At 40.5% G+C, this 15361-nt stretch overlaps 1 protein-coding gene across 1 annotated transcript; it reads right to left on the reverse strand.

The window, feature by feature from the left end:
* Positions 1 to 14291: 14291 nt before the first annotated feature.
* Positions 14292 to 14723, reverse strand: LOC110159162 (ribonuclease pancreatic-like). Its single transcript, XM_055163411.1, has one exon. The coding sequence runs from the start codon at positions 14721 to 14723 to the stop codon at positions 14292 to 14294; it is 432 nt and encodes a 143-aa protein (XP_055019386.1).
* Between the last annotated feature and the right edge of the window lie 638 nt (positions 14724 to 15361).

Raw genomic sequence — 15361 nt, forward strand, 5'->3', positions numbered from 1 at the left:
CAATTCAGATCTATCCCTTTGTAAAGCCCTATCCACAGGCCGTCTTCATACTGGCCCTCAGACATCTGCAGCAGGTCCTTCATCTCCCTCATGTCATGGACAGTGGTCAGGTCCACACACTTCTCTCTGCAGAAGGTCTGAGCCTGGGACCAGGTCTTAGCTTCTGAAAACAGCAGGTTCTCGTAGGCACAAGAGCCGGTCATGTATAATCCTGTTGGGCAAAGACCCACGTTATTGTACTCATGTATCTGAGGAATAAAAGTGCTCTGTGTAACTGTTCTGGTGGAGGGTTCACTACCTCCTCGTCTCCATGGAGATGTTGTTGCTTTGTCCAGAATGCTCCACACTATTGCATGAAACGTATCATGAATAAATACGCTTAATACTATACTGTGGAGCGTTTCAGGCAAAGCAATCAAATCTCCAATTAAAAAAATGAATAAAAAATGATGACAGAACCTCCACCAGAAAAGTTACATAATGCATCTTAAAGTACAATATATCTGTAGTTGCCCCTGTTCAGATATGTTCTATAAGCTGCTCTTGAGGTCCAAATAAGTCTGTTCTGTACGAAACACTTTTGACCCACTTTGACAATATTATTATGATATTCATAAAGTAAGTATCAATAAAACACAAAATGATGCAATATTTTTATCAATAGATTTGATCGTCACCAGCTTCCCTCCATAGAGATGTTGCTCAGAATGTTCCATAGTATGACATTACATTTATCCATCTTTACAGAGACAGAAGGCGATGCCGTAAGACCAAGTTACATATTAAATCTGTGTAGAGGCGAGCCCACTCACAGTAAGAGTACAAGTTTTTAAGTCAATAAAAACTGATGTTATCCAGTAAATGCAAGATGTCATACATTCCAGACAACATCTCCATGGAGACAAGCAGATGGCGGGTCCTGCAACAGAAAAGTTACACAGTGTGCCTTTAACCCCTTTCCATCAGGATAAGTTTTCCCCTGATTAAAATAAGCCCCGAATCAAACTGAAGCTGTTTCTGAACCCTTCACAGTTTATCAGATGAGGAACGAAAAGGTATAAATACAAAAAGAAAACAATTTGTCTCTGTTATTTTTTACTGATATGATTCATAAATTAACTTAATTCAGCTTTCACTCTTCATAGGATCCTTCCAAAACTCTGTGATAGTAAAAATAAATATTTATACAGACCTGTAAGCAGTAAAAAAATGTACATGGTTCTTCTTTTCTGGTTAAGGTTAAAAGGGTAGTAACAAAATGAACTATAGTGATACTTAAACTCTAAATACAACGAGGCAGGAGTGTCCCCTAGGCAAATTATGAAAATAAACACTAAACATTTTCAAATGTTTTCCTCTCGTCTTGTATTCAAATGAAAAAAAAAAAAAAAAAAGGAAATGTACCTACAATAGTTTATTTCCACCACTGAGTGAGGAGTGAGTGTCCAGAAAAATGCTAAGTAAATCTGACATATGATTTGAGCCCTGTTAAATGGACTTGTGTACTCATTCTTAGTTTTATTTTTAATAAAATATAATTTGTAACGATCTTTATTAAACCCTTGAACATTCATGAAAAGTCCATTTGACAAATCATTCAAGTCTGGTTAAAAATGTGTTCATTTGAAGTCTGGGAGTGGAAAAAAATTAGTTTAAAGTACAAACGAAATAAGGTACATGCATCCTCCGTGTCATACTGAACAAAAAAGCCAATGAGAACATACTTGTACCTCCACCTTTTTATTATTATATCATTTAAAACTGTAAAGTTCTTTTACCACAGATAAATAAGAGTTTGGAGCATTGATTGTTGATTTTGTAAAAATATACGCACTGTCTCTCAGTGTTTTGTGTTTTTTCCCTTTTTTAGGCATAAGCCGCCATGTTTGTTTTACATGAACGAACCCTGTGTTTTTTCTGATTGGTTAATCCTCCTGTCGGTCACTCCAAACTGAAGGGAAGACAGAACACAGCTACAGATCCACTCGTCTTTGTAAAGTTTTGTCAGAGCGTGAGGTTCAGGCTGTCCATTAAAAAACACATAAAGTCGTAAGACTTCTAGTAAGAATCGTGAGGGACTGCTCCTTCGACCCCTGCACTGCTTATCTTTCATCTTTTAAATAAATATTTAGAAAGGATGCAAAGGCAGAACATATTTGCACACACGAATATCTGTGTGTTCAGCGTACATATGAGAACTGAGTGATTTGTTATTGTGCATATAAGAAATGGATAAATGGTAGATAAATAAGTGCACCATCATCCTGGGTCTGCCCTCAACACCTGTAACCAGGGGCAACTGCTACGTAATGATCCAGGTTGATGGGAACAGCTTGTAAAATAATTACATATATTTGCATAACTTCCTTCTCTTTGCAGATTTCTTTGCACAGTATGTAAAAACCTGTAGTATATTTGCAGGAGGGGTGGATGTTTTGTTTCTTGTTGGTGTGTGTTTCACAAACTTGTATCGCTGATGATTTCACTGTAATATAAAGCTTATAAAGTTTTAGTCACTAATTGACAATACCAGGTTCAACATTTGTGAACCTGATATTTTCCTTCTTTTATCATATTATTTATCATTTATCTTTCCTTTGTTTTTTTGTTTTTTTGTGTTGTTTTTTAATCAAATGAGTCAGTGACACAAGGATGTCATACCTGTGTTTGCCTTTACAAATGTATTGTTTATGGGTCTTCTTTTTGATCCTTCTTTGCATGTGTTTTGTGTCTCTGTGTGAGTGGTCTGAGCAGAACGGAGCAGGACTGGGTCATATGAGTTTATGAGGCAATTCTCTCATGGGACACTAGGGGAACCGAGGGTGGGACGAGACACAAATTCCACAAGACAAGACGAAATGTAAGATTGGATCTACGAGATTGTCCATTAAATGACACAAGTTGGTTAATAAGAGTCAACATCAGGTGAAGAAGCAAGAAGTTGAACAAGGCAATACGGTCAACAGCCCATATTTACAAAGGGCGAGGCTCCAGCACCCATACCACACCTACTAGGAGTCATATCTAGAAATAAAACTTAAATTACTGCTAATCCTGCAGCCAAAATGGTAATGAAGGTCTGTAGCTCCAACATACTACATTCACCTCACAGGAACTCTCACTTCTTGGGTTCTTTTTAAAGACAATGCAGTAGGATGTGTATTGGGGACAGTTCTGAAGATGGCTTTCAGCAGTTATTACACTATTTTCTGCTCTATTTTATAATGTTGTTTCCATACCCAAAATTTGAAAACTAACGCTTCATAACATCGCAAGTTGGAACGGAGCATTTTGAGTTTTGGAGATGTAGACAGACTAATAATAAAGGGTTACTCATTTACACTCAAACATGTGTAAATGAAACAAAACACAACTTCAGGTATGCACCTACTTCTGTCGCACTACCCTGTCACACTGTAGCTTTACAGTAACATCTGATTTCACTCAGATTTTCATGTAACACCTGGAATTTACAGGTAGCTTTAATAACAAAGCAAGCCAGTCAGTGTATGGGTCTTACAGCCATACAGCAGCGTTTATTTACAAAAAATATTAAAAGGTGCTTTTAACAAGTGAGGATACTACTGCAGGGGTGAGGCTCCACCCTAAAGCTGGGGTGAAGGAGACATGCTATAAAGTGAGAAAACAAACAAGATTAATTCAAAGAAAACCATTAACACAACTGAAAACACCCAATTACAAGTGCCACCATCACCAATAACTATAAATAAGGTCACCCTCTATGTGAGCCCCCTCCACACCCAGACACCTCCAGCCCACACCCACTGCAGAGCTGTAACAAATGAACAATCAACACAAACTAAAACTCAAAAACGGCAACCGCCACTGAGCCTATAACACAGTGCAGTTAATTAAATACATCAGTTAAAATTAAACAATAAGATAAAAGTTAAAAGCATACCTCTCTCATCTGGACTGTTAAAACCCTTAAAATCATGTTTACAAATTTACAAATTTGTTTTCTAACAAGATTAAAATGTACAAACAGTACATTTGTTTGGCTCACCAGAAATAGCCGTGTGTTAGACCTGCTCAGGAAGAGGAAGTCACCTGGTTCCTCTCTGACCTTTGTAGTCTCTGCCATGTGACACAGGTGTCACATGGTGTCACATAAACTGTTATATCTCCACAGGGTTTTTTCCCCTCTGTATCTGTGTTTCCAGAACTCTGTACGTCCTGTCAACATCACCAAAGACCTTCTCTGAGGCTCAGACCTTCTGCAGAGAAAACTGTTTGGACCAGGTCACTGTACAGGACATGGCAGAGGTGAACTACCTGCAGGAGATATCTCAGGGCCGGTATGAAGACGCCCTGTGGATAGGGATGTACAAAGGGACAAAACTAGACTGGCACTGGTCTCTGGCAGATAAACATTTCTACAAAGAGGGAGAGAGGAGCAATTTCACTTGGAGCACAACCAACTGTGGAAGTTTCAAAGCTGGACTGTTCTATATGACATCTCGTGCACTTTTGAAATTTGCACTTTGTTTTGACGGTAAGTTAGACCCCATTAACAACATGATCAGGGGTAGTGAAGCGTGATGAAACGGTCAAAGGATTATGGTGTTCAAAAGTATTGAAAATCAGACACTTAAACTAGTATTTGAGCAGATATCAAATACTAAAAACGTCATATTCGCAGCACTGAAATGAAGCTTTCCTGAATAGCTTTAGAATGATGGTGAGCTGTATCAGAACAAGTATAAGAGCACAGACACTAATATACACCCATGGACCTGTACCATGAATATAAAAGAAAGTACTACGAATGTACTACCAGGGTTCAAACTCTTTTTCACTGGCAAAATTTCAAAACTTTTCCATGACTTTTTCATGACCAATTAGCAACTTTACAGCACCTACGTGTGTAGAATTGATCAGACTTTTAAGGTTAAATATGAAATGTTAACCCTTTCACTCACCTTATGGTTTGGGATTATAGTTTTTTAACATTTAAAATACTGTCAGTGCATTTATTGTCATTTCTTTTAAACTAAATGTTCAGAAATAATCATAATAGCCTAATGATAACTTAGCAGAAGGTTCTAGGTGTGTGAAAGAGATACTAAAATGCCATGACTTTTCCAAAACTTTCATTGAATTTACAAAATTTTATGACATTTCCAGGATTGGAAAATTACATTTTCAATTTTCCAGGATTTCCATTATAGTGGGAATCCTGTATGACAGTCATTTAATGTTGGGGCATGTTGGATGTTGGAAATCACATTCTGTTGTCTTTAAAGAGTGTTTTTGATACAGACAGGACATGATACCAGGCAGCAGTCTAAGCAGGGACTCCCAGACTTTCTTCACCCCAGACACTTCCTCCAGCTCCTCCAGGGGCAGCCCAAGGCGTTCCCAGGCCAGCAGAGAGACATAGTCCCTCGAGCGTGTCCTGGGTCTTCCCCAGGGCCTCCTTCTGCTGGGACATGCCCGGAACACCTCCTGAGGGAGGCGCAACAGATGCTCAAGCCATCTCAGCTGCTCCTCTCAACATGGAGGAGCAGCAGGTCTACTCTGAGCTCCTCTGTGACTGAGCTCCTCACCCTATCTCTAACCTGGAATTTAGACCAGGAGCGTCAACAAACTTTCAATTTACACCAGAGGCAGCAGAACTGCTCCTGTGACACTCTGTGTTTTCACTCTGTGTATTTTCACCTTTAAACACTAAACTTTTCACATTGTTTATGTATTCATTGTTGATTGAATGAATTATGTTTTAAATCACAATACAAAGGTTGACAATAAGGGAGATGATGCTTTGCAGCAATAAAGAGCTGTATCTGCAGTGCTCGCATTAATGAAGCTACTCACCATTTCACTTTGTTCGTCTGCCCCACACGCCTTTTCCTTCAGAAGTTCTTCTTGTACAGTTGCTGTCTGATGTCATAAAGTGTTTTATATTTATCGTCTACGACTGTAAACTTTCTGTAGTCCATCATGAGTCATTCCCAAAGCTCCCGGATGTGACGATGACGGTGTTTACATGACTAGTAGTTTTAGAGAACCTATTCTGAAAGGGCATCAGAAGTTTATTTCTCCTACTAAAAAGCCTGGAGACACTTTGTTGATGCTGCAACATGAGAACTCCAACCTAATTTGAGCATTGCATAGCGTCATGACGGCCGTTGGACACGTGTATTACACTGCTCGTGTAGATTATCCGACCAGTTAAAATGGAAAGCCAAACCTGCGTGTGTGCTGCTCGTGTGCTGTGCTGCTGTGCTTACACGCTGTCACGCTTTGGTGTAAATAGGGGATAAGGGAGCACCCAGCCACCCTGCAGAGGAAACTCATTTCAACCCACATTATCATATTATGCAGCTTTTAAACATGCTATAACATTGTTCCATCATCAGATACTGAGTGACTCTGCCATTGATCTACCATAGTATTTGTGGTATTAATAAAAACTGTTCATTTTGGCATCCCCACCTGTAACACATACAGACCACACACACTAGCTTATAGTTTTTCTCTGTCTTTGATAAAGAGAGAAAATCAGGCCTGGAGCAGTATGTACTTGTCTCTGTGGGGATGTCGTGGATGGATGATCATAAACACTGCAGGACCCATCACACCGACCTGGCCAGCGTGAGGAACCCAACAGAAAGTCAGATGATCCAGACTGTGGCTGCGGGGGCGGAGGTCTGGGTGGGCCTCTTCAGAGACCCATTTATTTGGTCTAATAACACCTACTCCTCATTCAGATACTGGAACGAAAGTAAAGGAGTCGTGACCAGTACAGATTCAACCTGTGTGGTCATGATACAAAATGAGTTTGGAAAATAGGAAGAGCGTCTGTGTGACCAACCACTGCCTTTCCTCTGTAAATGTGAGTAAACTCTATAGTCACCGTTACTCAGCAGTGAGAGACTTATGTGCATCTGTAATTAAAGGTTCAGCACATTCGGTACATCTCAGTGTGACGCTGAGCTGTGCCTCTGGAGTGGACATGAGTGACCCAGCCTTTCAACAAAGCATCAGCAGTCAGGTGAGTTGTGCTACTCCAGAGCGCCTCAGAAATGGTACAAATGTGGCAACTGTGGAGTTAACGATTTTGAAATATTAATATAATTTAAATGTTGCAAAAGCGCCATCCCAAATCTAGTTTAGGAAAATTAACCTCAGTATAAAGACGCACTGGTAAGTATATCAAAGGACAGAGCCAGTTCCATAATTTACAGGGTCTTTATTATCTCAAATTATAAAACAAAGCAAAACCAGCAAAACAGACAACACAAAACAAAGCACTAAACAAAAGACAAAACAACCGGGTCGGTGTGCCGAGTCCGCCGCAGGCCTCCGTTAACACAGTTAGAGATGAAACACACCGACCCAGGCTGGATATAACAGGGTGACTCTAAACTGATGACCGGCGCATTATTGAGGATATGACTACATAGAACGGCACACGGCACATTTACGAGCAATGCTATAAGCAGACAGCGATTCAGTAGGGTGGCTTATGCAATGTATTCATTTAAGGTAGGACGGTAGACTGTATAAAGAAGTGGAGTGTGTATAAAGTGAGTGTGACGTCACCCACAGCGTTCAGTGTCACTCATATGAAGCTCTGTTACTTTGACAAATTTGGAACCAGGCTCTATGTTAGGAATAGGATTGTTTTAACGGATAAATGTAGAGTGGGTTAATACTCATGGCAGCAGTTACAGATAGAGGAGCTACAATATTTCAATGGAAGTCAATGGGAGCCAGAGTGAATAGGAGCCTGAAGAGCCCGCATTACAAACTTCCTATTTGGAACGAGAAGCGTTAGCTATGTCCGTGTGTGTATATACAGTCTTTGATTACCTGTCATCACTGTTTAGGGCACCCAACGGCACACAATACGCCTTAACAGAACAAGGGACTGATTTGGGTCACGAGTGGACCTAGGATAACAGGAACTCTTGAATGAATATCTATACAGATATATTCATATATGTCCGGGTATCGCACGCTCATTACCTGTCACAAGATGAAGGCGCATACTGCACGATACGCAACTTAACTGTTAAAAAGAAGAAATAACTGTATAAATTTGGACATCAGATGCATAGGAGGTTTAAGAATCAGAATTTACCTGGAAAGTAAGACAGAGCCACCACCCAAGTATATATTGTGCTTTTGTCTTTAAGATGGCATCTTAACATTCTATATGTTATTTGATACAGATGGGGTGCACCTAAAATTAATATTGTTCAACATTGCAGACAAAGCAATTAATTATTTAGCAGTAACGCCATGGAAACAAGCAACTAGCAGGCCCTATACCAGAAAAGTTGCACAGTGTACCTTTAAAGGTTGTATGGAGGATTTTTTTTGTTTCAAATTGTCAATGATAGCATTATAGAGGTGCAGTAGCCTTGTAATTATGATGACCAAAAAAAAGAGAATAAAAATTCATCAACTCTGGACGTGGTGGGGCTAAACATTTGCCAATAGATAACGACACTGCCTCGTTATCTGTGAGCTGACAGGCTGTCAATCAATCTCCCTACGTTTCTAGTGTAACTGACTTGCCTGCGCCGCCGGTACGTGGTTTACGTACGCATGTCACGCAGTCCACAGACGCAAGCCGCACAGACGCTGTTTACTCCACCAACGCAACAGTTCTTAGTGGCTTTTTTTGACCTATATCTTCCTCGCAGTTCGCACAAAGTTTGTTGCAATGGCGACAAGAATCCAGGAGCAGTTAGCCGCAAAAGAAAGTCCTGTTTTTGAGATTGCTGAAAGAAGAAGACAAGGGGAAAAGCAGCGAAGCCAAACTAAGGTGATTCTTGAAGATTCATTCCAGCGATGGCGCAACTGAAGCAGACGAAGGGTCTAAAGACTGACGCACTGGTCGCCAAATTACTCCTGGACAGGAAACTTCTGCTTATTATGAAAACGTACTTTATTTCCAAGAGCTAGACAAACGTTTTTCAGGACACGAAAGTGATATCCTATGTCTGAAAACGTAATTTTCAATGCAAAGAAAGAGTCCGCTTGCTGCTGCGTGTTGTAGCTAGTTCATTCGCACTGAATCTCCACGCAACTCTTCTCTGCTCCCCTTTCCTGCTCCTGTCCCCGCTGCCCGATCCGCTCTTCCCCTGCTCCTCACTTCTCCGGGCACGGAATCTCCGTGCACCGCTCCCTCTCCTCTCTCCTCTCTCCTCTCTCCTCTCCCTCTCCCTGCTCCTCACTTCTCGTCCGCGCGCACGAAATGTCCCCCGCACCCCCTCCCCCGCTCCTCACTTCTCCGTCTTGCCTAACCAACACTGTAGTTAGTTGTTGTTTTACAAGTCATGTGCAGCTCACCGGCTGTAAACAAACCTGTTTCTGGCGTAAGGAGGAGGCGGGAGGAGGCGTTTCTACGTAGGGAGCTGTAGGGGGGGGGGGGGGTTTCATGCGCAACATTTGAAAAAGGACAAACAGTCGCTGGATTTCTCGTTCCTTGGAAAATCCTCTATACAACCTTTAAGTACTAAAAGTAAGAACTTTTTCCACCACTGAGTATCAATATGAAGAAGGTTTAGAGGTGATATTTTCTGTCTGTTTCTCCTCAGATCAGTGAAAAATCAAACAGGCTGAGCAACACCACCATTCACTGGAAAAAATCTTCTGATGGAATCGTCTTCAGAAAAAAACAGCCTTAACTGCCCTGTTCTTTTCAACTGCAGTTTGGAAAGTGCTGTGTCTGGAAATCCAGCGCCAACCAGCAAATCCATTCTTTTACATTCTATACTTTTACATTACATTTTTGAACTGTACTTTCCTAGAACTAGAATAGGACTAGAATAGGTTACAAAGAGAACCTGCTCACTGTTTTACTGATGTGGATGTACCCTGCATGTCCCTGTCAATCACAAACACCAGTGACCAGACCCACCCACATTCCTGTACTAAGTTGCATCAATTAGAAAAATAGACTGTGAAGGCTAACGCGCACTGCATGCCATGTGTCACGGCTCATTTCTGCAGATTACTTACAAAAAGAGCAACAGAGGAGAGGAAAGGCGGTGCATTGAGCAGGTTATAGTAAGTTTAGTGAGAAGAGAGTTTCCTGTACACAGAAGCCGAAGAGAAGCTTTCCCTTGACCTGGCTTTTGGGTTATTTGGGTGCTTCTCCTTTGGCTTCCGCACAAACCCCAACGCTGCTACATGATTGGTCGCCCACCACTAGTTTTTTACCCCACTCTCTTAGTTACTCTACCTTCAGAGCGTTATCGTAACTTAATCAGCGCACATGTGGATTAAACAATCAGGGACATGCCAGGTCCTCCGTATCAGTTCAACAGTGAGCAGATTCTCTTTGTAAACTACTGGAGATGTGTGAATAGATGTGTGTTTTTGCATATTTATGAAGAATTGCAGTGTGGGAGCCTGGGCGTTACATGCTGCTATTCCGACATGCTATGTAGACACTGAGTAGCGGCATAAACATTATTTTTCAAGCGTTCCACTACTTGGACTTTTTTTTTTTTTTTATTGTCAGAGTAGCTGCACTATTTTCAAACATTCAATTTTTGAGACATGAATACAATTAATGTGATAGCTTGTTATGTTACGCTCCCATAACTCATAAGATGCTTGGGCCACTGATTGGGCACTTGATCAGAGAATACTTCGGCCACATAGGATATCAGACAGTGGGAAAATGTCCTATCTGCTGTTCTTCTGGTCAAAGAACAGCAAGAGACGTGCCTGGGTAAACTATCACAACTCTCACAAAGTGTTGCAGAGGTTGGGATTTGCAAGTTGTGATTTGGACTCGAGTCAGACTTGAGTCACAATTTTTAGGACTTGAGACTTGACTTGATAAAATAGACCAAGACTTAGGACTCGACGTAGACTTGAAGCACAGTGACTTGGGGCTTAACTTAGACTTGAGCCCTGTGACTTGAGAAGACTTTCTATTCTGATCATAATGATACACACTAAGATCTTGACAAAACATTTAAAAAGGAAAAATGACCATTTCTACAACTCTTAAATAAATACTCGTATATAAACATACCATGACCTTTTAAAGTACAGTGTAGTTTGTATAAATTGCAAAAAATAAAAAATGAATTAAAAAAATCTAAGCTATTTTTGTTTTTTTGGTTTAAAGATTTGAAATGACTTGAAGCTCAAAGCAGATGACTTGGACTTAGACTTAAGGGCCAGTGACTCAACTTGGACTTGGGACTTGAGGTCAAAGATTTGAGACTTGCAAAACAACAACTTGGTCCCACCTCTGACGTGTTGGAAAAGTGATACTAAAAAGTGTTGGAAAACCGGCATGTCGAAATAAAGACGTTGTAAAAACCCCTCCAGATTTTTTATATGTTGTAGTTGACATATAGGGCTAAATTTTTTCTATTGGTATCATTGAGGTTGGGCGTGTCCCTTATTGCCAATTTCAAGGTCAAAACATAGGTAATTCATCTCAAAAGTACTCAAATGCAAACATAAATGCCAGATTTGGATTCCTTACGATTTCCCCTTTCCAGAGATACCTTGGTTTTTCATAGTTGCTGTACCAGAACCAGTAGTTGCTGAGTTCAATTTCAAATTTGGCAACCACGCAAAAAAGCTAAAAAAAAAAAGGAATGTCACGGAAACCACTGGTCAGATCAAACTAAAATTTGAAATTTTGACTTTTCTGGCTATGATTTACCTATATACCCAGTTTCATCCAAATTTGACAAAGTAGGGTTTAACTCATTGGATGAACTGAGGTGGACTGACCCATAGAGATATGTCATAATGAAGGGATGTAGGAATAGGTGGCCGACCACGAGCATGGGTGTGTATTGATGAAAACTACAAAAAGTACATTTATACCCTGTCTTTAAAGATGTGGTAAAGTATTGTAGTAAATAAAAAAGCTGAATAAAATTCACTGTGAATTACTCTGTGCTGTGCTCTACAAATAAATTCACCATATCGCAGAATGACTTTTAGAAACATGACTCTGAGGTTTTGTTGAACGCCAGATAATGAACACAGAAAGAAGAATACAAGACACTATGAGGCTGTAATGAGCGTTTCATTTTTATTTTATTTTTCATCTTTATATGAACACGTAACAATTAATAGCACGCGAAAGTTAAGCCTTTAGTATAGACGCATAAGCAGTTACCTTTACCAAGCAGATAATAAACAAAGTAGTAATAAAAAGATTGATCTCGTAGTTACAAACTCACCCCAATACAAAATTAACTCACATGAACTCAATGCATCCCCATGAACTAGGGCTGGGCGATATGATGATGAAAACCGAATCGTGAACTTATCCCTGTGACTATGTGACTATTTTAGAGAAATCATATCACAAGTCATTGCTTCTATGTTGTTTTTTTGTGTTCTATGTTATCGCCCAACAGATCCACCCACTTCGAAGTCCGCACTGGTTCTGGAAGTTTATTTTCTCTTCATTTTCCCATAGACTTTTAGGAACATTCAAATACTAAGAGTTTAAAGGCATTGCAGAGTCTAACTAGCTACTGTATGTGCTGACTAATATCCATAACGCGGTTGCATGGCGTCACTTTTCTAGTGGAGGGTCCGTCAGATGCTTTTCCCCGTGGAGATGTTATTGCTTTGTTTGGAATGTTTCACAGTATGGCATTAATCTATCTTCATGGACACAGTCAAAATGTCTGTTTTTCTGTGTACTTTTAAGCAATAAAACCACAAGTAATTGAATAAATGCAAGGTACTTAATGTCATACTGTGGAGCATTCCAGGCAGAGCAATGACATCTCCATAGAAATAAGCAAGCGACAGACCTTCCACCAGAAAAGTTACACAATGCACCTTTAAGTCCATAAACCACATTTCAAACTCTGAATCCAGCCAAATGTTTTGTTTTGTAGTACTTTATTGTCTCTGTAGGGTCCTCTGCATTTCACCTATAGTTTTTTTTTTTGGTTGATGGGGGAAACCGGCTGGCACAACCTAGTGCCTCCGCTCAATTTCATTTCTCTCCAGCAACTAGGTTAGGAATAGGTATAGGTGAGTTTCATTGACAAAAGCGCGTGTTGCATGCTGGGAATTATTTTGGTCGGTGGCAATAAACACTAATTCAACATGACAGACGGAGCGAGAAAGCACGTAAAGGGTACTGATCCTGGTTATTTATCCACTCTAACGGCAGAGGACCCAAGACGATTTGACCAGAAATTGGTCATAAGCATCGATGGAGCCAAATCACCCTTTTCAACCCCGACAAAAGGTGGACCAAACCAAATTTCTGGTCAGAATCGCCAACTACCTGGACAAATATTCACTTCGGCGATATCCACAATGACTTGGTGGAAACGCCTGGGCCATTCACAGCAGAAAAGATGAAAACCTCCAAGAGTCTCGATGTGTTGTTGAACTTGTTGGAGTCCACGGTTTGTTAGGATCTTCTACGTTTGCTCTGCGAATGTTTGAAAGCCGTTTAATTTGCCGTTAGAGGTTCTTTTCACTCGGAATACGAAAAAGACATTTTCCTTCTTCCATGCTTCTATTTGTGCATCTGATAATGCAGCAGGAATTTACCATTATCGGGGATAAATACGTGAGGTTACGCACTGTGTTTGACCGCTATCGTGTTTCTTGCCTCCGACCAAAATATATCCCGGCATGCAACGCGGGCTTTTAATAACAATGACATCAGCTGAAACTCGCCTATACACTAGACAGTTCACAAAAACCCCAGAAGTGCGAGTTCGGGCACCAGCCAATCAGCGAAGAGCCATACATTCTGTGTTGGCAAAGATTCCCGAAATCAAGGATTTTAAGCCAGAACAAAAAGAATGTTTGGTAAATTTTATCAAGGGGAAAGACGTTATTGCCCTTCTTCCTACGGCATTTGGGAAAAGCTTAATATACCAGTTAGCCCCGTTAGTGGCGCATTACGTACGCCACGACCAAATAGCAGTGATTGGTTAATTAAAAAAAAGAACCCGCCTACCATCGAGTGAACGAATTCTAATGCTGCGAAGTCAGACGGTTTCTACGAAGTGAAATGATGAATCTTAGAAACCGGAGTGCCTGAAGGAACCCCACCCAGACACGTGGAGAACCCAGAATCTTCTTGCTGTGAAGCCTGAGCACTAGTCACTCTGCTTTAACTTTGTGGTTTATAAAGTTTCAGAAACAGATTTTAAGTAAGATTATAGGTCTTGACGTCATTACAGTCGTTATCACAGCCCTGAGCAAGCTTTCACACTTTTTATATTCATTTTTTCATAAAGTCTATGGGAAAAATGAATGGAAAATTGACTTCAGAATTCAGCTTCACTCATTTAGCAGGTTTCAAAATGCACAGGCAGATATTGGCTGCAGCCCACGGTGATCCGACTTGACTGGATTGTCCCGGTATAAATACAGTGAGGGGGGACGGCGTTGCGGTTTTGCAGACGGCACTTCACCGTACGGAAGTTTGTGTTGCTCCGGAAATTGTTGTGACCCTGTTGGGTTCCCTGTCCGTTGCAGATGTTAATGACATCGTTCAAAGGCGTTATGTCGGTGGTGTATCCCAGGATGACGTTGTTACAGGGTTTACAGTAGGTCAAATGCATCTGGACGTTGTTCATCACCTGGGTGCAGTCAAAAGGCCTGTTTCGGTCGTTGTATGTGTGCATTTTCTTGAAATTCTTGAAGGCAGGAGGGTCTACGCCGTGAGCCGGAGCTAGCAGCAGTGAAGCCAGCACCAGGCAGAAGAGCGGAGCATTCATGGTTCTCTGCAAAAAATGAGAAATAAATAAATTCTTAAAGGTGCATTATGTACCTTTTTGGTTGGGGGTCAGTCACCTGCTTGTATGTATGGATATGTCCATAGATCTGCCTGGAATGTTTTTATAGTTCAAAAATACCTACAAAAACATGCATACTGACTGTGAGCGGGGTTATTTCTCCAGGTCTAATCCAGGACTTTCACTGCCAAGTTTTGAGTTATTTTTAGTTTATTATTAGTTTACTACATTCCATATGTGTCTGTTCATAGTTTGTGTCAGTTTTTGATGCCTTCACTGAGAATCTACAATGTAAATAAAGAAGAAATATACATTGTAGAAGTATGTCCAAACTTTTGACTGGTGGTGTTTATAGCAAATAATTGTTAGGGCCATACCATATCAAACCCACAATTTCATTAACATGACATTAAATATGCATAGATAAAACTCTGTAGTCAAAATTTAGACTTTTGGTCTTACTGTAATTTTGTTTTTTGCTACGAGTGTCAAATGTATAATATTGTGGAGAATAATGAGTGGAATAAACAGCCCTTCTCTGTATTTTGGCAAACCAAACATTTAAATGCGCAAATCTGAAGGTAATTCTTCTATATACGATTTTCTGATCAAACACTTCC

Source organism: Boleophthalmus pectinirostris, unplaced genomic scaffold (assembly GCF_026225935.1).
Source record: "Boleophthalmus pectinirostris isolate CB_2022bp ecotype Guang Dong unplaced genomic scaffold, ASM2622593v1 HiC_scaffold_6, whole genome shotgun sequence".
NCBI classification, from domain to species: domain Eukaryota; kingdom Metazoa; phylum Chordata; class Actinopteri; order Gobiiformes; family Gobiidae; genus Boleophthalmus; species Boleophthalmus pectinirostris.